At 40.7% G+C, this 22349-nt stretch overlaps 1 protein-coding gene across 4 annotated transcripts in view; it reads right to left on the bottom strand.

The window, feature by feature from the left end:
• The window catches only part of Mdn1 (midasin AAA ATPase 1), a 148067-nt gene that overhangs the window by 23144 nt on the left and 102574 nt on the right, over positions 1-22349 (bottom strand). For 3 of the 4 annotated variants that reach the window (XM_074078153.1, XM_074078160.1, XM_074078167.1), the window contains exons 66-84: positions 21574-21809; positions 19866-19961; positions 19184-19278; positions 18774-18895; positions 18289-18435; positions 17430-17539; positions 16732-16805; positions 15991-16183; positions 14589-14751; positions 12937-13083; positions 12210-12336; positions 10711-10816; positions 10087-10202; positions 8635-9120; positions 8141-8367; positions 7438-7593; positions 7100-7269; positions 6164-6325; positions 3236-3373 (exon numbers count right to left, since the gene is read on the bottom strand). In XM_074078153.1, the coding sequence (XP_073934254.1) occupies positions 3236-3373; positions 6164-6325; positions 7100-7269; positions 7438-7593; positions 8141-8367; positions 8635-9120; positions 10087-10202; positions 10711-10816; positions 12210-12336; positions 12937-13083; positions 14589-14751; positions 15991-16183; positions 16732-16805; positions 17430-17539; positions 18289-18435; positions 18774-18895; positions 19184-19278; positions 19866-19961; positions 21574-21809 (3071 nt within the window). The remainder of the gene's footprint in view (positions 1-3235; positions 3374-6163; positions 6326-7099; positions 7270-7437; positions 7594-8140; positions 8368-8634; positions 9121-10086; positions 10203-10710; positions 10817-12209; positions 12337-12936; positions 13084-14588; positions 14752-15990; positions 16184-16731; positions 16806-17429; positions 17540-18288; positions 18436-18773; positions 18896-19183; positions 19279-19865; positions 19962-21573; positions 21810-22349) is intronic. The other variant, XR_012449601.1, reaches the window with a different exon arrangement.

Raw genomic sequence — 22349 nt, 5'->3', positions numbered from 1 at the left:
AGAGACCTCCAGGACACCAAACAGACCAGATCAAAATAGAACTATCCCAGACATATCATCATTAAAACAACAAGTTCAGAAACTAGGGAAAGAATATTGAAGGCTGTAAGAGAGAAAAAACAAGTAACATACAAAGGTAAACCCATCAAAATCACAGCAGACTTCTCAACAGAAACATGAAAAGCAAGAAGAATGTGGGGTGAGATCTTCCGGGCACTGAATGAAAATCACTTCAACCCCAGGATACTCTACCCAGCAAAACTATCATTCCAAATAGATGGAGTAATAAAAGTCTTCCATGATAAGCAGAAACTAAAACAATATGTGACCACAAAGCCACCACTACAAAAGATTCTGCAAGGGATTCTGCACACAGAAAGTGAAACCCAACTTAACCATGAAAAGACAGGCAGCACCAAACCACAGGAAAAGAAAAAGCAAGACAGTAGAGAGTAACCTCAACTTAGATACACACAATCAAACCTTCCAACAACTAAGACAACTAAATGACAGGAATCACCACATACCTATTAGTACTAACGCTTAATGTTAACGGACTTAATTCACCCATCAAAAGGCACCGCTTGAAGAAATGGATTAAAAAGGAAGATCCAACAATTTGTTCCTTACAGGAGACCCATCTCACCGAAAGAAATAAGCATAGGCTTAGGATGAAAGGCTGGAAGAAAATTTACCAAAACAATGGGCCCTGAAAACAGGCAGGAGTAGCAATACTTATCTCTGACAAAGTAGACTTCAAACCTACATTGATCAAACGAGATAAAGAAGGACATTCCATACTAATAAAAGGGAAATAGACCAAAAGGAAATAATAATCATCAATCTGTATGCACCCAATGTCAACACACCCAATTTCATCAAACATACCCTGAAAGACCTAAAAGCATATATAAACGCCAACACAGTGGTTGTGGGAGACTTTAAAACCCCATTATCATCAACAGATAGGTCATCCAAACAAAAAATCAATAAAGAAATCCAAGATCTAAAATATGCAATAGATCAAGTGGACCTAGTAGATGTCTACAGAACATTTCATCCAACCTCTACACAATATACAATCTTCTCAGCAGCCCATGGAACCTTCTCCAAAATAGATCATATCCTAGGGCACAAAGCAAGTCTCAGCAAATATAAGAAAACAGAAATTATACCGTGCATACTATCTGATCACAATACAGTAAAAGTAGAACTCAACAACAAAAGTAAAGACAAAAAACATGCAAACAGCTGGAAACTAAATAACTCATTACTTAATGAAGAATGGATCATGGATGAAATAAGAGAGGGAATTAAAAAGTTCCTGGAAGTCAATGAAAATGAAAACACAACCTACCGGAACCTATGGGACACAGCTAAGGCATTCCTGAGAGGAAAGTTTATAGCCTCATAAAGCTAAAAAGCTTCTGTTTATTAAAAGAAATGGTCTCTAAACTGAAGAGAACACCCACAGAGTGGGAGAAAATATTTGCCAGCTATACATCAAACAAAGGACTGATAACCAGAATATATAGGGAACTTAAAAAACTGAATTCTCCCAAAACTAATGAACCAATAAAGAAATGGGCAAGTGAACTAAACAGAACTTTCTCAAAAGAAGAAATTCAAATGGCCAGAAAACACATTGAAAAAATGTTCACCATCTCTAGCAATAAAGGAAATGCAAATTAAAACCACACTAAGATTCCACCTCACCCCTGTTAGAATAGCCATCATCAGCAACACCACCAACTACAGGTATTGGTGAGGATGCGGGGGAAAAAGAAACCCTCTTACACTGCTGGTGGGAATGTAAACTAGTACAAGGACTCTGGAAAAAAATTTGGAGGCTACTTAAAAAGCTAAACATTGATCTACCATTTGATCCAGCAATACCACTCTTGGGGATATACCCAAAAGACTGTGACACAGGTTACTCCAGGGGTACCTGCACACCCATGTTTATTTCGGCACTATTTACAATAGCCAAGCTATGGAAACAGCCAAGATGCCCCACCACTGACGAATTCCATCTATACACAATGGAATTTTATGCAGCCATGAAGAAGAATGAAATGTTATCATTGGCTGGTAAATGGATGGAATTGGAGATCATTATTCTGAGTGAGGTTAGCCTGGCCCAAAAGACCAAAAATCGTATGTTCTCCCTCATATGTGGACATTAGATCAAGGGCAAACACAACAATGGATTGGACTTTGAGCATATGATAAAAGCGAGAGCACACAAGGGAGGGGTGAAGATAGGTAAGACACCTAAAAAATTAGCTAGCATTTGTTGTCCTTAACGCAGAGAAACTAAAGCAGATACCTTTAAAGCAACTGAGGCCAATAGGAAAAGGGGACCAGGAACTAGAGAAAAGGTTAGATCAAAAAGAATTAACCTAGAAGGTAACACACATGCACAGGAAATCAATGTGAGTCAATGCCCTGTATAGCTATCCTTATCTCAACCAGCAAAAACCCTTGTTCCTTCCTATTATTGCTTGTACTCTCTCGATAACAAAATTAGAAATAAGGGCAAAATAGTTTCTGCTGGGTACTAAGGGGGTGGGGGGGAGAGGGAGGGGGTGGAGTGAGTGGTAAGGGAGGGGGTGGGGGCAGGGAGGAGAAATGACCCAAGCCTTGTATGCACATATGAATAATAAAAGAAAAAAAAAAAAAGCATTAGTTCTGAGCAGGTAGGAAAAAAAAAAAAAAGAACTTTGTTTACACATATACATCATCACAAGTGAGACAGGCATTTTAAAATGGAATCCAACAAGAATCATATCCCATAGCATTTGAACATTTAAAAAAGTATTCTTGATGTATGAATTTCAACATGTCTTAAAGACAAAGAAGAACAACCCTATTAACAGCAAACTTTGGCTTTATTGTTTAACACAATTATTATCTCTAACAGCCAAGCTTTTTATCCTTGAAAATATTGTATAAGAATCATTATCAAGTATCTCCCCATTTAAAAACAAATTGCAAAAGTCATTCCCACTAAAACTATAGCCATAACTGATGACTGAGCTTCAAAGGTCCTTCCTGCAGGCTTTAGGCTTTTTATTTATCTTCACTGTTCAAGCTCCATTATCTCTACAACACCAGAGGTCGGTCTGAAAACCACTGGTGTAATAAAAACCATTTAGTGTGACTTAACTATTGAAAAGAGGAAAAAGCCAGCTTTTGTAATCTCTATACCCATTTCATACCCATGGAAACATACCTGTTCTTCATTTTCTATCTGATCACTCACATCCTTCATGCCCTCGCCTTCTCCAATTCCACCTCCTTCATAGTCATGGAACTCGGTTGCTCCCTCTCCTGATGAATCTTCCATAAATTCTTTAGGCAAGCAAAATCCCTTGGGGAAATTAAAAAAAAAAAAAAAATGAAGTGAACAGTTAAGCACAAAGCAATTACAAAGGCATTTCTAGTCCTATCATAGGAAAAATGAATTTAAACAAATTGTTAGTTCTTTATCTAAAGCCATTATAGTCTGCCGGAAGTACAGTGCACCTTTTCATATTCTTTTCCTCTTTGGCAGTAACAGTTATGCAAGTTTCACAGGCTGACATCAGATTTAATATAGGAAATTTTGACTTTGTAGAGGCCTCTAATATATGCTAATTTACCACTCTACCAAGACAAAATCTAAACGACATGTTAGAAGGTAGTATTTAGGAGCAAGTCACTGAGGTAGGACAGAACAAAGTCTAGAGAAGAAACAGTCAGACCCAGTAACATTCATGAAGGTTTAAGAAAATGATTTTGCTGGTCACTGGTGGCTCACGACTACAATCCTAACTACTCAGAAGTGTCACTCAGAGCCAGCCCAGGCAAATAGTTCGCAAGACCCTGTCTCAAAAAAACCCCATCATAACAATGGGATGGTGGAGTGGCTCAAGGTGCAGGCCCTGGGTTCAAGCCCCAGTACCAAAAAGAAAAGCAGGGGGGCTCATGTCAGAAAAAAACTACTAGCCTTTGGATGGAAAGTAAATAGTAAAGAGAACATAATGGCTCTCAATCAGAAATTTTAATTTATTATATATACTTAAATTTTATTTTATCTTTGAATTGGCATGCAGTAATAACATGAGGGGGTTTAATTGTGGTAATTCCTTATGTGCATACAGTGTGCTCCGAACAAGTTCACTGTCTGCATTATATAGTCATCCCTTTCGTTACCCTTTATAAATAGTGGTTGAATTTCATTACACTGTTTCTCTCTATATGTAACATATATAAATCATATAGAAATTTTAACTTTGTAGAAGAAAATATATACTACCAAGGAATTTGTCAATCTGAGGACAAAAACGTACTTAAAAAATAAACTGCCAGACTGGGGTCGTGGCTCAAGTGGGTGCGTGTCTGCCTAGTTCAGTTCTGAGTTCAACCCCCACACTGTGGGGGCAGGGGAGGGTGCAGAAAGAGTTGCCAATTAACAAGGAATTAGGATCCAAGACCAGTGAATGCTGATTGTGACTTCACTACAAGGAAATAGCTTTCTGTGGATTAAGTGCTTTAATTACAACCTAAATCTATTACTGAAGTACTGTGCTTAACCTACTTTAAAGTTCCCTCCACCTTACACAAAACAGCTATGAATACAGTTTGGACTCTGATTAACTTATGCAATTTTCCCCACTGAGCTGCATTATTTTAAAAGAAGTGTTCCTGGATGTGGGCAGAAGAATGAGACAACATACAAAGAAGACTGAGATGCCCTTCTCAGGGCACACCACTACAGTAGCTACAACTGGGATGGCCAGAGAGCTTCCAACAAGCCGCCCTATGTGCACCATGCCCAGGCCCTGCCCCCATACCAAAGCACACAGGTCTGACAGGCCAAGACTTTCTAAAGCCTGTCAGTACATGAATAAAGATAACTGACCTAAATCTCAAGGTACCCTTATTATACACTATTCTGCCCGCCCGCATATTTTGAACAGAGTCTTCTCTAACAAGTGATGAGATAAAACTGGCTCAGTGCCCATCAGGCAGAGGAGACAAAACCCAGAATCAATCCCTGATCATTCAATGGATACATGCATTTATTCTCTAGATAACGTTTAATCCTGCTACAGCATTTCAGAGATTGGACTAAAATCCTCCTTCCACAACCTTTTTTTCTGCGCAGTACTGGCGCTTGAATCCAGGGCCTCCTTGACTTGCTAGGCAAGTGCTCTGTCACTTGGAGCCACGTTCCCAGCCCTTTTTTGTTTTGAGTTAGAGTCTTGGTTTTTGTTTTGTTTTTGAAACAGGTCTCATTAAGTTTGCTGGCCTGAAACTTGCAATCCTCCTCCTGCCTCCACCTCATGAGTAACTGGAATTAATGGTATGTGTCACCATGCCTAGGTTAAACTAAGTTTTTGAGTGTTTATATTAACTCCAGACCCATCTTCTATTTGTGAAGTCCTATCTTCCTGAAGCAAACCTCATCTGTATTGTACTTAGATTTGGAAAAAATCTTGGATCTAAGAAACGAAACTTCTATACTCATTTCAAAGTGGTTCTCACAAAAATGCTACCAAATGCATTTTTACAAATGAAACTGAGGCTGGGAGATGTTAAGTAATAAACTCAAAGTCCAAGAAGTGGACACCCATGACTGTACCTTCTACACCATGATGCACCTGCTAGAGCTGCTTCCTGCCCCTAGATTTGAAGGCCAGGGTCTACAACTCCAAATTGTGGTGCATTTCATAGTACTAGGTACATGCCTGAATGAAAGAGCAACTTCCTTATTAAAGAGAAACCATTTTCTTAATACCAAGAGCCCCTTCATCATTTACTCATAATTACATATAAGTGGTTTGAAGAAAATAATCTTAAGAATTAATCCTACAGGTCTAGCTCAAGTTATCTGAAGTCTTCAAATTGGAAGACTATGTTATGAAAGCAGCAACTTTAGACAGTCCCTGGAGTTGAGAATTCATCTGTGTGGGGGGTGGGAGGGGGAGAGGAAAAGAAGTTCCAAGACTTTATTGGAAACAGGTTTAGCAAACAGGTGTCAGACAAAGCCCCAAAACCCACGGGGAGAGAAAAATTACCTCCTGTTATTTGAGTATAAAATAAAAGCCCATCAAACCCAACACTGAGGGATATGGAATATCTGGATGTCTTGCTGTTCCATGTGAATGGTCCTTACCTTCTGGGCAAGTTCTGTAAAGACCTGAGCAAGCACAGAGAGCAGCTTCGCAGTGCTCCGGTGAGTTGCCAAAGATATGGTCAGGAAGAAGAGGATGAGGTCTGAGAAGGTGCAGAGCATGGGCACCAGGCGTACTAGCAAGCAGCAGGACTGGTGGAAGAGCTGGGGGCAAGACAAATCAAAACACTGGCTCACAATGGTGTTAGATTTCTCTTAGGGTGATAAAAATGTTCAAGAACTAGGGAAGTGGAAAAGTTGTGCAACTTTATAAATATGCTCAGTCACTAGTGGCAAGCTGTGTATGTTTTAACATCATAACTCACTGAGATGTCTTTCTTACATAAATTCTCACAAAAGTACACTTTAAATTCTCAGTTACTGAAGTCTCATTTAATTAAGGTTTTTTTTTTTAAACAAATATAATGGTTTTAAATAAATTCTACTAGGAAATCAAAGCTGGCATTAGAAGCAGTGCTAGTGCTACAGAATAACACACAGTGTCCTACAAAATAAGTTTCTTCTCTGGACTTACCACAGAGAATACAACTTTCTACTCTGCTGGCTTCCTGTGAAGGGGATTGTGCTCACACAGAATGACCAGTAAGTGTCCATGATAGCAGCAACATCTACCACTAACATCAGATACTTGGGAGTGATGATTGAGATGTGAAAGAATCCTAAAATAGCAGATTATCCTGGATGGATAGAATTTTTGCAACTATGCATTTCACAGTTATAACCTTTATCTAGCAAATACTATGCTTTTAAAAACTTGTTAGTGGTGTATACATTTGGAAATGGAGCACATTCTTAGGGATTTGGGGACTGGAGCCTGCTTTGGGATCCTCTACTGTGAAGCTTACTCTGCCTTTACTCAGTTCATTCTGAAGAACCAAGAAGTTTGTAAAACCAAATAAAAACAAAACAGCTGATTACCACGTGCTTTGATACAGTGCCATCCTCACCATAGGATTTCAGCCTTTCCAACAGCTCAGAAATGGCAGAAATTATTTTCTGCACATGCAAAGTGCTCACATCCGTCCAGAAATCATCCTCTAAGAGTTTTGTTAGATGTCCTGGTTGCAGTTCCTTGAAGCCTGCTCTCTCTTTCATTCATAGAAAAAAAAAAATGATGAGCAACAGAAAATAAGCCCTTTTACTTGCATTCATTCATGCCAAGTCTTCTATTTTCTATCCTTAACTGTTTAACCACAGAAGTAAATACAAAAATTAAGTCAACTATAAAACTAGTTTTTGTCTGATTTCAAACATACCACTCTCTTCTTGGGGCCTTTCCAGGTCAGTGCTCTCCTCTGCTTTTTTACTGTTGCTTTCTGCTAAGTTCTGGATGGCACAGAGAATGACCCGGATGGCAGTTTCCACATGCTCTGAAAAATCTTGAACAAAGCTTTCATCCAACATCTGGTTTCCTAGTATGTTGCAAAACAAACAAAAAACACCAATCATTATCTTTGGTGCCTCTGTAAATTATTAACAACAATAGTCACTTGTTATTTTACTAAATGGCCACCAATTTAAGTAGTTACTATTTGGTGAGCCACTGCCTCAAGCTATGCTGGAGAAAAAAACAATTAAAACAAATTGCCTCCTAAATAAGCCTGCATGTTTATAATCTTGTATTAAAATACTTTAGCAAAAAAGAATGTCAGAAATTGGAAAATAGTTAAGATAGTGTATACAAACACCACCTTAGCCCACATACCAGCCCCAAGTTTTTCAGCCTAAGGGAAAACTGAAACAGACAAGTAACCCTGTACTGCTTTCCTAGATGCTTACTACAAAGTATGCAACCTGATGACCATCTAAAGACAAGGCTTTTGAACCAATGAGGCCTGTGGATTCTAACCACTGGTTAGAACCCCAGACAGGTACAAATCTAGGAAAGAACACCAGTCTTAAATCTCTAAGACATTACTTCTATGTTGGGCTTTTATACCCTTACTCAACACTCCTTACCTCCTTGGATGTTTGAAATGAGCAGATGTGTTTTCCAAGTAGTAAAGTCATCTACAGCTTTACTGATTTCTACTCTTACATATTCCAGACTTTTAACTAATGCCATTTGTGGATCTGTTTGCTCATCCTCCATTCCTGGAAGAACGAACAAGGACTCTAGGCCTTGCAAATGAGCTGACACCTGGGACAGGCAACTCAGCCCAGAAGAACAAACTTCAAAATCTTTCCTGCAACAGAAATGCCATAATGTTGGAAGTAAGAAGCTACAAACAATATACACATACAGACCCCACTCCTTAATCACTGAAGTGTGCATAGGATAAAACCCACTGTACTTGAGCGTTTACTGCTAGACATATATCACAAACTGCCATGCTGATGCACTGAGTAACAGAGAACTGAAGCACAATTATTTTCATAATTTTATCCCATGACTATATTCTGAACAAGCACCCAAGCACACAAAGGAAGAGTAAAGACATAGACATACTCACCAAGAATGAAAGAGTGTCTCACAAGATTGCTGTCTAATTTTGTCAATATCAGCTTTCATTGTTTTAATGTTTTGCAGCATCTCTGTTAACCCTGCAACACACTGTTGCCAAAGCTGGTCCTGTTTCTGCATCCGGCAACCAGAAGGCAACTGACTTCCAGGTACCGGGGATGGGTAGCTCAGATCAGAAGGCATTAGGTCTGGCACAGCTGTAGACAACTGACCACTGGTCAGTTCCAGTCCCTCCAGGTTGGGGGCAGAAGACTGATCCAGCACTGGAGCACTGCCACGGATTTTGGGCAGCCCTGCATTAGGACAGCACTGGAGGAACCAGGAGAGCTGCTCAAGAAGGATCTGGCTCTGCATGCCCAGGTGCTGCAGCCGCTCTGTCCACTGCTGCACACCATCCTGAGGCGGGAGGGCCATAGGGAAGGCTAGGGGTCCTGTCAGCCTGCTGTGAATCTCCTGCACACAGCCAAGGAGGTTCCTGTGCAAAGAAACCAGTGACAAAACACAACGGCACCTTTAACTAAGTTACCAGGTTGTTTTTAAAAGTTAATCTGTTTGTATGCTTCTGAACAAGCATGTAATTAATGAAAAGGGCTGAGGGTATACAGGGCTCACCAGTCTTCTAAAGGCCCTAGGCTTGAATTTTTTTTAGCACAAAAAGAAAAAAAAAAAAAAAGGAAGAATCCCTCATATAGATTAGAATAAAAGTAAATACATCCTTTAGTCTTTCAAGAAAGGTATCAAAACTCATGGTTTATCACCTAATCCTTTGAGCCCTCTATCGCCCCATCAACACAATCATACCACTACAGTGATCTCAGCTACTATTATCATCTAGTAAATGTATAAATGCTGTACTAGTTTGCTAAATAAACCCCAATGAACAGTGCAGAGAAGAGCTGAAGCCGAAGTGAATACAGTTTGGAAATATCCCTCAGTCAAGAATCCACTTAATAGGTAATGACAGCCTTCCTAACTGTCCCTTGAATTATCCATTTCCATTGAGGAACATTCCTATGTGGCTCCAACAAATTGCCACTCAGGGATTGCAACAGCCTCACTAACAGAAGCATACTCAACTCTGATCTGTGCCCAGTGATTAGGATGCTCCAACTCCATAAATACAGCCATCTATCAGCCCACAGTGAATTTCAGCAAAAAATGTTCTCATTCCAGACCCAGGTGTAGTTCACCTACAATTTTCACTGTCTTGGCCAAGCCCTGAACTCATTTCCCTAGGTCTCATTCTCACTAGAGGTGTGGACAGAGCATGGGGCCAGAGCCAAGAGGCCTATCACAAAAATAAAACCAGCAGAGCCACTTTTGGCCTCCAATTCATTTCACAGGTGAGAGCAGGATTTATTGCTCCCATGATATGCAGTAATTCTGAGCTGACTTAGAGAGCTTCCTAACTTATGCTCCAAGCACACTTGTTGGCTGATACCTGAGGATGATCCACTGTTCAGTCAGCGTGGTAAGGGAACGGCGCTGTCGGATGAGTATCTTCATCAAATGTGCTGAGAACCCTTTACACCTCTCAACATTGCCCAGGCCCAACTCCTGCCAGAGGGAGAAGGAAAAGCATGCTGAACGTATTGCTGGCAAATACCACCCACAGAGGCTCCACTAAAAACCTATTTCATGGAATACTATCTCAAGATTCTTGTTTATACAAGTTGTGGACATGCTGCATATGTGCTTTCGAATGGTGGTTCCCTATGCCTCCACAGAGGTGTTAAGAAATGAGGCTTAACACCAAAAGTGGATATTAGTGGTCTTTTCTCAACTCACAAGGGTAAAAAAAGATTAAGATGGCATTTTTCAATGGGAAGTTTTTCTTCCATGTTTTTTCTCATTCTGTTGTTTCTACAGCAAGTGCACCTAATAGAATTTAGCATAAGATGCGCTATGATTTAGCACAAAAATCCATTGAATTATTAAAAGCTTAATGATGTTCTACAGAAAAGCTTGGTCAAGTCCTCTTGGCAAGATCTGAGAATGGCGTCCTGGGAAGAATAGAACAGGAGTTTTCCCTGGGCTGTGCAATTGTCATGCTGTGGCATTCTACCTTGGCAGGAGTTGCTAGGGCTGCATTAAGCCTGGTGTGCCATGCGAGAGAACGATAAAAATACTTCTGGCATCCATCCCACGAAGAAGCAATTTCTGTAAGCAGGCTGGAAAAGAAATCAATGTGATTTATTTCATTAAAAACACAAGCTCCCACCACAGATCTTAGAGACTCAGAGACTGGCAGATCTGGCCACAACAAAAGTCAACGGCTAGAATATATTTACTTTCTGGGAGGATTCATTCACTCAAACACTCATTAGACTTTTATACAAGGGGATATACTGTATACTTAGAACTGTTACTATCATGGGGAAATACATAATGATGATAATATGCTTTCCTCAAAAAAATCTTTGTAACTATCTTTGCAGTGGAGGCTGGGTGTCGTAAATTCTCATGCTATAAGTATGCTAGGACGAAAACATAAATGATCAAGAACAGACATGCACAAAATGATATATGGTAGTGACAGTTGATTTCAATATGAGGGGAGCCACAGAGGCAGTAGAATACTAAAGTCAACTGCAGAGCATGTGTCCTGTCAAAAGCAGAGGGTCAGCCAGGTACCTGTGGTTTACACCTGTAATCCTAGCTACTCAGGAGGATCACGAGGATCATGGTTTAAAGAAAGCACCCCTGGGCAAATAGTTGAAGAGATCCTATCTCGAAAAAATCCACCACAAAAAAAAAAAAAAAAAGGGGGTGGCAGAGTGGCTCTAGCAATAAGAACACCTGCCTAGCAAGTGTGAGGCCCTAAGTTCAACTCCAGTGCTGCTCAAAAAAAAAAAAAAGAAAAAGAAAAAGCAGAGGTGCACCTCATACCAGCCAACCTGGTGACTGGGAATGCAAGCCCACTTGGCAAATTCTCCTGAAAAACTAAAAATCAAGATTGTTGCTAAAAAATTTCTCATTTTTACAATGCTGTGTTAAATTCAAAGTTGAAGCCCTAAGAGGGCACTAAGCAAACAAAACATGTAATCATCATTTACAAAAACCTCCACATGGATAGTACACAGAAACAGCTTTCTCCAACATTTATGGACTCTTTAAGATATTTTAGAACTTAGTTATATTAGAGGCGGCAAAAAAAAAAAAAAAAAAAAAAAAAGGCCATTCTCTGGGATTTCCAGTTATACATTCAAATCAAGCAAGCAAACTTCAAGAAAAATCAAAAGACCAGAAAAAGAGCACACAGGCAATGGGTACAGCACAGTGGTAGAGAATGTGCTCAGCACACACAGGGTCTTGGGATCAATCCCCAGTACCCTAAAAACAAAGACAGGAGAGGTGAATTCAAGAAGGAAAGAGAAACAAAGAAGAAAAGGAACACTTATTAAATATTTACCAGTTACCAGATCCTGAGCTAGGTGCTTTTATAAAACCACCTTTCTTAATCTTTACAGTCACAACCAGACAAACACTGCTACCCTTATTTTGGCAAGTGAGGATGATGAGACTTAAATGACTTGCTCTATTTATTATTAAAAACAAACCAACCTAGAATTCGCCTCCTGAGTACCGCTGACTATAGACAATGCGCTCCGGAGATCTAATGGGTGAAGATGAAGCATCTCTTGATGATTTTTTGAACGGGCCCAGGCAAGACCTTTACGATATGATAAACCTAGGAAATATGTATCATTTGTTTAAGCAAAGAAATTCAGGGAGAAAAGGTTATGTCCCCACCATCTCTGCTACTCAAAGCAAAATCCTGTAAAGAGCATCCCCGGAAGCTTGTCAGAAATGCAAATTCAGGTAGCTGGGCAGAGGTATGAAGGCCTTAATTCCCATAGTTGAGAGGCTTAGACAGGAGGATCAAGAGTTTGAGAGTGGCCAGGTCTACACAGTGAGAAAGACAGGTAGACTCAATTCACACCCTGACCCACAAAGCCTGAAACAGGACTACCATGCACACTTTAAGAAGACTCACAAACTAAGAATGTAGTTCAGTGGTACAGTGCTTGCCTAGCATGTACAAGGCCCTGGGTTCAAGCTCCAGCACCCAACCCCCACCTCCCCAAAAAATAAATGAATAAAACAATACCTGAAAATATTTGGGAATCAACAGTTCATAATAGGATTTTCCTACATGTAATTAGAATGGTATTCCAAAATCCTGCCTGCCACTTTGTTCTCTGCTGTCTCAGCTGTCTCAAACCACCCATTTTATTTTTCTCCTCCAAAAGTGGTGATTGTATTTCAGTGTTTCAGGCAAGAACCTTACCAGTTTTTGTAAGGTGTTTAAAGAGGTCTGACAAAGCTCGCTGCTTCTGCATGAGAATGTGCTTGGCTTCTGATCGTTGCTTCTCCCTCTCTGCAGAGGGCTCCACCTTCAAGCTCTGCAGGGCACTTACAGATGAAATCACTTCACCTACAGGGAAACCACAAAATCCCAGGGCCTTTTTTAATATGTTCATGCTACTCAATACCAAGGACTTTCTGTGGAACAACGACCAGACACCATTTGTTTCTGTATCTGGGTACTTAACACAGTCTCTAGGATTTAGAGAACACTCACTGTATGTTGGAACACGAACTGGTCAAGATGCATGGAAATACTAGGCATTTTAATTGCCTAGGGAAATTTTTGATGCAGTATGTATTAAGTTCCCACCCTATAGCTAGTACCTGCTAAATGTTCTTTTAATCTGCACAACTTCAGAAGCATCTATTTGCAGCTCCATTTCATAGACTTTAAAGAAAGACTCAGAAGTCTAGCTGCTTTCCAAAGGCCATCCAGCTACAAAGTAGATGAATCAGGACTTCCGCCCTGGCCTACCCGACACCCAAACCCAAGTTCTTCTACAGGACCATGCTGCCTTTCCGAACAAACATGGGTACTGTATCATGAGGGTGCTGCCCAGTGGAAAGGTTAGTAGAGAAAAGAAGCTACTCTACACCACACAGAGTACATCCCTGTTCTAGGAGATGCACATGGCCTGTGTTCCACTCACCCTTCCCCTTGGGCTCAATGGCAGGTCAATGTAAACAATGGATAGTAAGCTATGTCTTATTTAAATTGTAAAGATCAAGAGTCCCCTGGCACCAGGCTGCAGCCTCTCTGAGCCATCATGCTCACAAGAGGGTTGAGGTTAGTGTTGGGGGTGAAAGTAGGAGGGAGGTGGTAAAAGGCTGCCAAGCACTCAAATCATCTACATTTTTGGTGGTACTGGGATCTGAATTTAGGGCCTCACACGTACCAGGCAAGCATAATACCAACCTGACTCACACTCCCAGCCCCCAAGCCATTTATTAAAGTCTAAATTTCCTTCCCAGTCACTGCTCTGTTAAACTACAGAGAAGATCTTGGCTCTCATTTCTCACCCAAACTAAAGACAGCCAGGAAAATGAAATCCCCTCACCCCTCTGAAGTAAAGAAAGCAAGTGGACTGTGGGTAAATACTACTTTTCCTTTAATTCAAGAGAGACATTCTGAGAGATGTTCACAATACAGACTCTGAGAAATCTACCTCCATGTCCCTTTACCCATTCCCCCAGCCAGCAAGAAATGGTAATGACAAGGCCGTTAGAGAAAATGGCCAGGCCTCAGGATGCTGACACAGGAGATTCACTTGAGTTCGGGAGTCTGAGAGCAGCCTGGGCAGCATACACCTCATCTCAAAAAAAAAAAAAAAAAAAAAAAGATCTAACACATCTAGTTTATATTTGAGGACAATACGATGAGGAACTGAGTGCTAGGGAGCTCCAGGACTTGAACTCTGCTTATTTTTAGCCCATTCACTTACTCAATTAACTGTTTAACACTGTACAACCTGTGAACAAAAGACATTAAGTACCATATACTCAGCCATCCTGAGTCAGTAGGGAAAAGAGAGAGAGGAGGTCCCACCCTTGCCCTTAACTGCTGGCACCCACCAGTGAACTGATCTAGGCCCTCCACTAGGTGAGGCAGAAGGCTCTCTTTCATGAATGTCAGGCACATCTTCTTCATGCGTTTCAAGAGCTTCGGCAAGCGACACAGGAGCTCCCCCTCCACGGAGAAAGGACCAGCCCTCTGACGCTGTTCTGGAACTGTGAACTATGAGACAGAGTACAGTTAGTCCCACTGCCAAGAATGACAATAACAGTTTTAATTTAGTACCTATGCATAGGTACTGTACGTGCAAACACATACATCCCTCGCTCAGAAAATATAAAATTATCGCCATCTCAGAAATCTCGAGACCAAATGTAGCACTAAAGTTAATACAGGCTACTACTTTGTATGAGGCCACTGCAACAGAAGGATCCCCCCACCCAGCAAGGAGATTTGACAGGTTCTGACTTATCAACCCACCAGAATGAATAATACAGTTTGTGGTACTAGAGCCACAGTATTTCTCAGACACAAAAGCAAGGCAAAAGCAGCCCATCAAATCCTACTTCTGCTATCATCTACCCTCATCCTCCAATATCTGACCAACCATTCAAATATCCAGAGCTAAGATATTGAAAAATAAAGACTTTTCATCCATTGGGACATACTTTCACCATTTCCTTCCTTGAAGGTTCCCTAAAGTTCCTATGCTCCCATCATCAGCAAATGAAAATTTTTGACCAGAATGACAGAAGCAGTGAGCCGAAAAAATATAGTCCACAGAAATTTGGCAGCCATATGGTATTGGTAAAGTCCTATTATGGCTATATGCAATTTCTATTATGCTTTTTGAACTACTAAAATATTAAAACAGTTCAGGGTCCTCTACTATTAATTCTGTGAATTCCAGTAAGAAGCGAAAAGTGTTTACTTTCTCATGGAGTACTCTCCAATACAGGAGCTCCCACACTCAGTGATAAGAAGCAGAACAGTCATCTTAGAGCAGACTGGCTCACTCAAGAGTTCTATCAAGATTCCATTTTTAGGAATTTTGCAAACCAACTCAAAATGGTACTGGAAATAAGCCACCATAGTAACCAGCAGTCACTAAAAACCAGTGCATTACTGCATAGTTACCCCTGTGCAACAGCTTCCTCATGTGGCAGCCCAAAGATAGCCTCATTAGCATATTCTTAAACTGATGCTTCAAATCCTCCCTCACAGGTATATGAAATGTCCACAGATAAGCAAAACAGTTACTTCCCACAAGCTAACATTAAACTTTTAGTAATAGGATTAATGTTTTTTGCCTAATTGTGCAAGCAGGGTCAGGCAAACATATGTCATATACATCCAAAAATCAGAATTTCAAAGGCATTTCCTTGTCTAGTTCCCAGCATACTCCTTAACACATAAAACTCAGATCCCACCTGACTGGCACACTATCCCACAAGCTCGTACCTGCCCAGCTGCTGGCCGGGCTAACAAAGTCTCCCTCAGAGCTCGGTTCAGACTTTGAATTGGAGACACCTCACGTGCGGCTTCATCGGTGAGCAAAAAGTCAGGTTGCTCCTCCTTATCACTCTCTACCAGGCAAGACCGGCAGGGTTCACTCAGGACAGCTTCAAATTTCTTCATGAATTTAAAGAGTGTCCTGACCACAAGTAGTAAAGCAGGGATGGGGGAGGTAGGGCGGGGAAGGGAGAGAGGATTTGAAAGTGAAGAAATATTTTAAAACTATAGTTTTAAGCTTATAAGCTTTTAAGGCTTATACACATAACATAATAATTTACACCTTTTGTATACAACGATCTTCTTAGTTATTAGCAATCATTTTAGTTTTTTTAAGAGAAAAAATCTGGCAAGTACTATCTTCTACATTTACCGTTTCTGTAAGTGAACATGGAAGCAAGAAATGGGGTTGCGTTGCTTAAAATAAACAGCTAGTTGGCAGCAGAGTATCAGTCCTCCAGGCTACACTGCCTGCTCTGTTTCAAGGCATACCCATTCTTCCTGCATGTAGATTTTGTTCTTGGTAGCAAGGGGTGGTGTTGGAAAACCACACCAAAACAATCTAGTGGATGTTTCAGAAATTCAAGGTATTTATATTTAAGTCAAGCTATGGTTAAGAATGCAGTCCTGCTGCGCCAACCACACAAAATTATGAGTTTGGGTGACTCAAGCTTTCAAAAGATAAATTACCTATGGGTCTTTTCCACAGATTGTTTAATGGACCAGAAGCTGACATCATTCCACTTCGATATCTTGACAAATTCCTGAAAGATAAACAAGCTCAAGAAAAGGCTTCATAAAGTTAATATCATTCTGTTTCTCCCCAGATTGTCTGTTTGCCAAAGACCAGAGGCCTCTTCATCCAAAACACAGAACTGTGGGTCAGGGAACAGTAGGTCTAAAAGAGGAATCATGTGCTTCTCTCAAAGCAATCAAAAAAGAGTACTGCTACAACCATTAGGCCATTTGATATGTACTCCAGCTTAGAAACTATCGAGCTAGTCATTCCCTCATACCAGGGTCAGTCCCAGAACCACAGTTTTTATTGACCATATCAAAGAAAGGCCCCTCCTTTCCACCTGGCACTTCAGTGGCACATGGAGCCACATGACACGGCATGCCTCTGAGGTAGATGAAGTCTGTGGACAAGACCAGGGGAGCACAAACAGACTTTTGTGACAATCTTTCAAGGAATCTCTGACAGGACCATTCCACCAGCTCTCACACACTTGGTCAGGTCACCAGTGGGGACACCACCACCAAGTGTAAATATTGTCCTATCTGGCAGTCACAATGCTTGCCTCTAGTCCCCATAACCCTGTCTCACTGATACATGGATAAAAGAACAGAACTACAGAAAAAGAATTTGCTGATTTTGTTCATCTTACTTTAAGTTCTTTTTCTAGGGGGGATCGAAGTTCTATAATTTTGGCCTGGACCCGGTCACAGAATTGCTTGTAATAATGGTACAAATTCCACAGAACACTGCAAAGTGAATCTGGAAGATATGAAAAGGAAACAAGAACACCACACTTGCTACATGTGCTACTTGTGGGCTTCAGTGATGAGCCTTCCTCATTACACCGTAAGATTACAGCACAGTTCACAGGCAGATTATTTAGGAAGCCTTTCTGGGTATAGCAGTTCACAAAGAAGTAGGTAGTCAACACAATCCTATTTGTCATCTCAGCTGATAGCAGTTTTTGTTGCTCTATTCTGAAAGATTATGTAGCGTGAGACGTTCTACTAAAATCACTACTCCAAACTCTTTCTCTGAAACCTATAAAATCAGTAGACACTGAACCTATTTAAAAGATTCATTCTAATTATTCACTCATTTATAACTGAACTCATTTTTTAGCAACAGCTTTATCCAAAACCTGCTGTGGTTTGATGTAGTAAATGACAACAGCATTTTTATGTGCAGTTCCTTACACAGAGCATTCTCACTAGATCAAAGAACACAATAATGGCCTGGTTCAAGTGGCAGCTTAGCAGATGTGCTGCCTCGACATGCCAGTTCCTGAGAGCTTCAAGAGGCAACTTACTTCTGGGCTCACTAGTCACTACTTCACTTAAAATCAACTGGTACTTCATGCTGAATGTTCTTCTTTATATTTAATATGACTTGCTAAAGTTAGAGTATCTAGATTTTAAAGGTGCAACACATACCTGGCTCATGTAGAGCATTCAAGTCCTAACCCATCTTAACAATGCAATGTAAAAGAAAGGGTAAAAAAATCTCACCCTTTCCTTCAACTTGTGGCATCAGCAAGACATGACAATGGAAAACCAGTAACATCTGAAGTCGCACGTGGAACTCCCCCAGTGAGGATCCTTCAATAAATGCTTGTAGTGTGCTGACCAGCAACAACAGGGTCATCTGTTTGTCATCTTTAGAGAATGAAAGAAGAAAACATGAATGTGCCTTTAACCATCACTCCCTATTCCTAACATGCATCCAACCTACTATAGATTTCATCAAGGGATAGCCATAAGGTAAGGACAACAACTAAAGTGAAGCTTTGAAGCAAGGATCGTGACTTATAAGTAACAGCTGCTTACAAGGTTATGCGTTAAAAGCACTCACAGCAAATTATGGAACACTTTTAACTTAACTAATACCTACACCAAGGCAAACTTCATTTTGATTTTTCTCACAGACATAAAGAACAAAAACACTTCAGCAAAATGACTGGTTCTCTAGAGTATGGACAAGTCACCTGCATTACCTTCCTGCTCCTCTGTTCGTTCCTGCATGTGCTTCTCAAGCATCTGATAGATGGAAAACCAGTGCTTGGTGGACTTCTCAGTGTGATGCTTCATAGTATTATCCAAACTCATGGACCAGCAGCTGAAACATGAAAGAAGAGGCCATGGAAACATGTAGGCAAATCTATTTGAAATATTTGGAATCACCGATGAAATACTCACTATTCTCACAAGTGGACATGGAAAAGCCACCTAGTTTGCTGCCTCAAAATGTATGGCCTCTGTTAAGATCATTTTAATGCCCAGCTTTAAACTCAGTAACTAAGGGCTGAAAAGTACATTAGGTAACTAATACTACAAAAACCTTGAAGAAAATCTACCAACAGATAATAAATACCTAAGTTCAGGAAGGGGAGGGAGAGGCACTCACTTCAGTTCCAGCTTACGCCACCGAATGATCATCTGACTGACTAAATCGAGATGTTTCCGCAGAGACAAAGCTCGACTTGCATTCTCCTCCCAATCCTAAGAAACAAAGAATTTATTATGGCCATTATTCCACCAACAGTAACATCATGGACTTTATTTGAGAGACGATTACTAGACCATTAAACAACTTTTACTGATAGTAATGATAAGTTTATATACAGCACATCCATCTTAAAGGTCTTTCTGGTGATGTGACACAACTGCAGTAGAGCCAAGATTAAAAGTAGAAAGCACAGGATTTTTGGACTGGGGTCTGAATTCCTGCTACCAGCTATCCTTGAACAAAGTCATGTAGCCACTTCAGAGGTTGTGTGGGGATTAAGGAAGATGACATAGGTAGACACTCATCCATGCTGAAGGTTCGCCTATATGTCCTGCACTGTGAGCCCTCAGTATCAATGGAAGCCATGTCTTACCCTTAAAATGAGAGAGGCAGCTTACCCCCACCACAGGGGTAACCAATTTATTTGTATTAATCTTAACCTCATGCCAAAAAAAGCAAGAATATTTATCTTTTTCCACACCTAACTAGAACTTCCTGTTACTCTAACAAGGGTACAAAAGAGAAATAATCTGTGAAACTTATTACAAACTGCAACAAGGAAAAGAGAGAATCATCTTACCTGTGCTTTTGCCAAAAGGATCTCTAAGCCATTCAAGAGCTTTGAAATGGGACTGGAAAGTGGGAAACTACATATCCTGTCCATTACAACCAGAAGCTACACAAAAACAAACAAAAAAACACAATTCAAGACATGTATCAGTAACTCAAAATCACGGGCTATTGGTGTCCTAACAGGAACTTCACTCTGCTTTGAAAGTACCTCCGAAAACTGGAAGAAAACTTCCAGGGCTGTGGACCTGACCAAGCTAAACACTTTATAAGCTGCATTATTCTGGAAATAAGACAGGGTCTGACAAGGTAATTACTTTTTTTTTTTTTTTTTGGTGGTACCAGGGATTGAACTCAGGGCCTCACACTTGCTAGGTAGGCACTCTACAACTTGAGTCATATCCCTGGCCCTTTTTGGTTCAGGTATTTTTGGGATAGGGTCTCGCATTTTTGCCTAGGCTGGCCTGGATTGCAATCCACCTATTTATGCTTCCCATGTAGATGGGACGACAGGCGCATGCTACTGTGCCCAACTATTGGTTGGGATGGGGCTTCACTAACTTTTTGCTGGGGCTGGCCTTGAACTGAGACCCTCAAATCTCTGCCTCTCAAATAACTAGGATTATAGTTGTGAGTCACAGCTCTTAGCCAAGATAATTGTCCTTTATTTTTCTCTGTAATAATAATTATTACAAAACCAGAGCGCAGGCATTCTCTCTGCTTCCTGGCCACAATGATGTGACCTGCTCTGCCTCCAAACGTCCTCCTATCCCATGACAGATTAAAATCTCTGAAACTGAGACCCTCCTGCTCTTAAACATGGGAGACAAGAAAGGTACTGCACTTTTCTTACTGGCAAGGCTACCTAAGGACATGGAGAACCTGGGAACCAGGGTGGCTGAGGTGTTAGAAGACAGAGGATTAGAAAAGAAAGGCCGCTTCCAGTGAAAGGCCACCAAGATAAGATGAGAGGCAGAGGAGCAGGTGCTACAAGACTTTGTCAGCATGCATAGTGCTGAGAAGTGAGGGCTAAGGGAGCCTGCCCTGTGACCAGGAGTCGTCTCTTAGACAATAAATGGTATGACTCAAAACGGTTATGCTACCACTTATATTTCTATCACTAACTTGTACAGTATACTCCAGTGTGTTTATGTAATTACCATCTAAGAATAAACATTTTTTTTAATTTGGTCCATTTAGCATTTTAAAGTAAGAATTATAAAATTAGCTGAAGACCAGAGCAATGTCTGAGTTGAAACTGCCAATCTTATTTATTTATTTATTTATTTACTCACTCACTCACCCACTCACTCACTTACAGAACTAGGATCTTGACCTCAGGGGCTCACACTTGCTAGACAGGTGCTGTACCTCTTGAGCTATGCCCCTAGAGAAACTGCCTAGAACATTTAAGAACATTTAAGACATCCATGAGGTCCTTGGTATCATGACTACGTATCTGAATAAACTGAGCAACACGGAAACATTTTAGTATGTGGTCAATAACTCCTGAGAAACAAAATTAACATAAATCCTGAGCATCATTTATACAAGAGCAATGAGAAAGTTTCTAACAATTGAGTATGAAGTATCTTCCAGAGTTAAGTCTTTGCATGTGCAAATGTGCAAGTGAATGCCCCTGGAGATCATGTAAGGCTGCATCCTCAGTGCAGAGTAGGTCCCACGGGAATTCATCCCTTCCCAACTACCTGCCCTACCTGTTGAAGCACGGGGTGTTCAGGCCAATCCTGCAACAAGTGACTGACAGCGTCTGAGAAGCCCTGAAGCACAGGCTGACACTGCCGCGCTTCTGACACATTGGGGTGCTGGTAGAAATCATAGGGCCCATCAGGCTTCACCATAAGGTCTGAAGGTGCCTCCCCAAAGAGAGTGTTATAGGAGATGGTGCAGGCCAAAAGTTGGCTGCCCAAGAGTTGGTCATTCAGCTCAACTCCTGTGAAGTAAAACAAGATTGTCAATGATAAAGCTAGCAAACTCAGGTAATTTATCAACAAGTTACCAAGATGTCACAAACAATAACTAATTGGTGTTCTCTCCCAAAGCAACACTGGCCCAGATTAACTGTGAGCTTAATAGCATAACAGCCCCACATTCTGGGATATACACAGGAAGTCAGGTATGCCTAGGGGTAAACAAGAGGATAGAATTTGATTTGCTGCATTTGAATTTCCAGTTTTTGTAGCTGTCCTGGATAAACAGAAAGGAAATTTAAAGCCTCCTTCCTACTTGGCCAGGGTAAGTCATGAGGCCATACAGGAAAGTGCATGTAACCAACCACTATCAAACCACATTATGAGTTCCCAGGTTGCTCCCAAGAATATATGAATTTAGGGGTTGGGGATGTTGCTCAGTGTAAAATGCTTGTCTGGTATATGTGAAGCACTGGGTTTATTCCCCAGCTTCTCATACTTAAAACCATAAATTAGAAAAGCAGTAAGGCTATTATATGGAAAGTGGAAATAACGCTGAAAAA

This window comes from Castor canadensis, chromosome 1, assembly GCF_047511655.1.
Source record: "Castor canadensis chromosome 1, mCasCan1.hap1v2, whole genome shotgun sequence".
Taxonomy (NCBI): Eukaryota; Metazoa; Chordata; class Mammalia; order Rodentia; family Castoridae; genus Castor; species Castor canadensis.
This window is presented reverse-complemented; position numbering and strand designations above follow the sequence as displayed.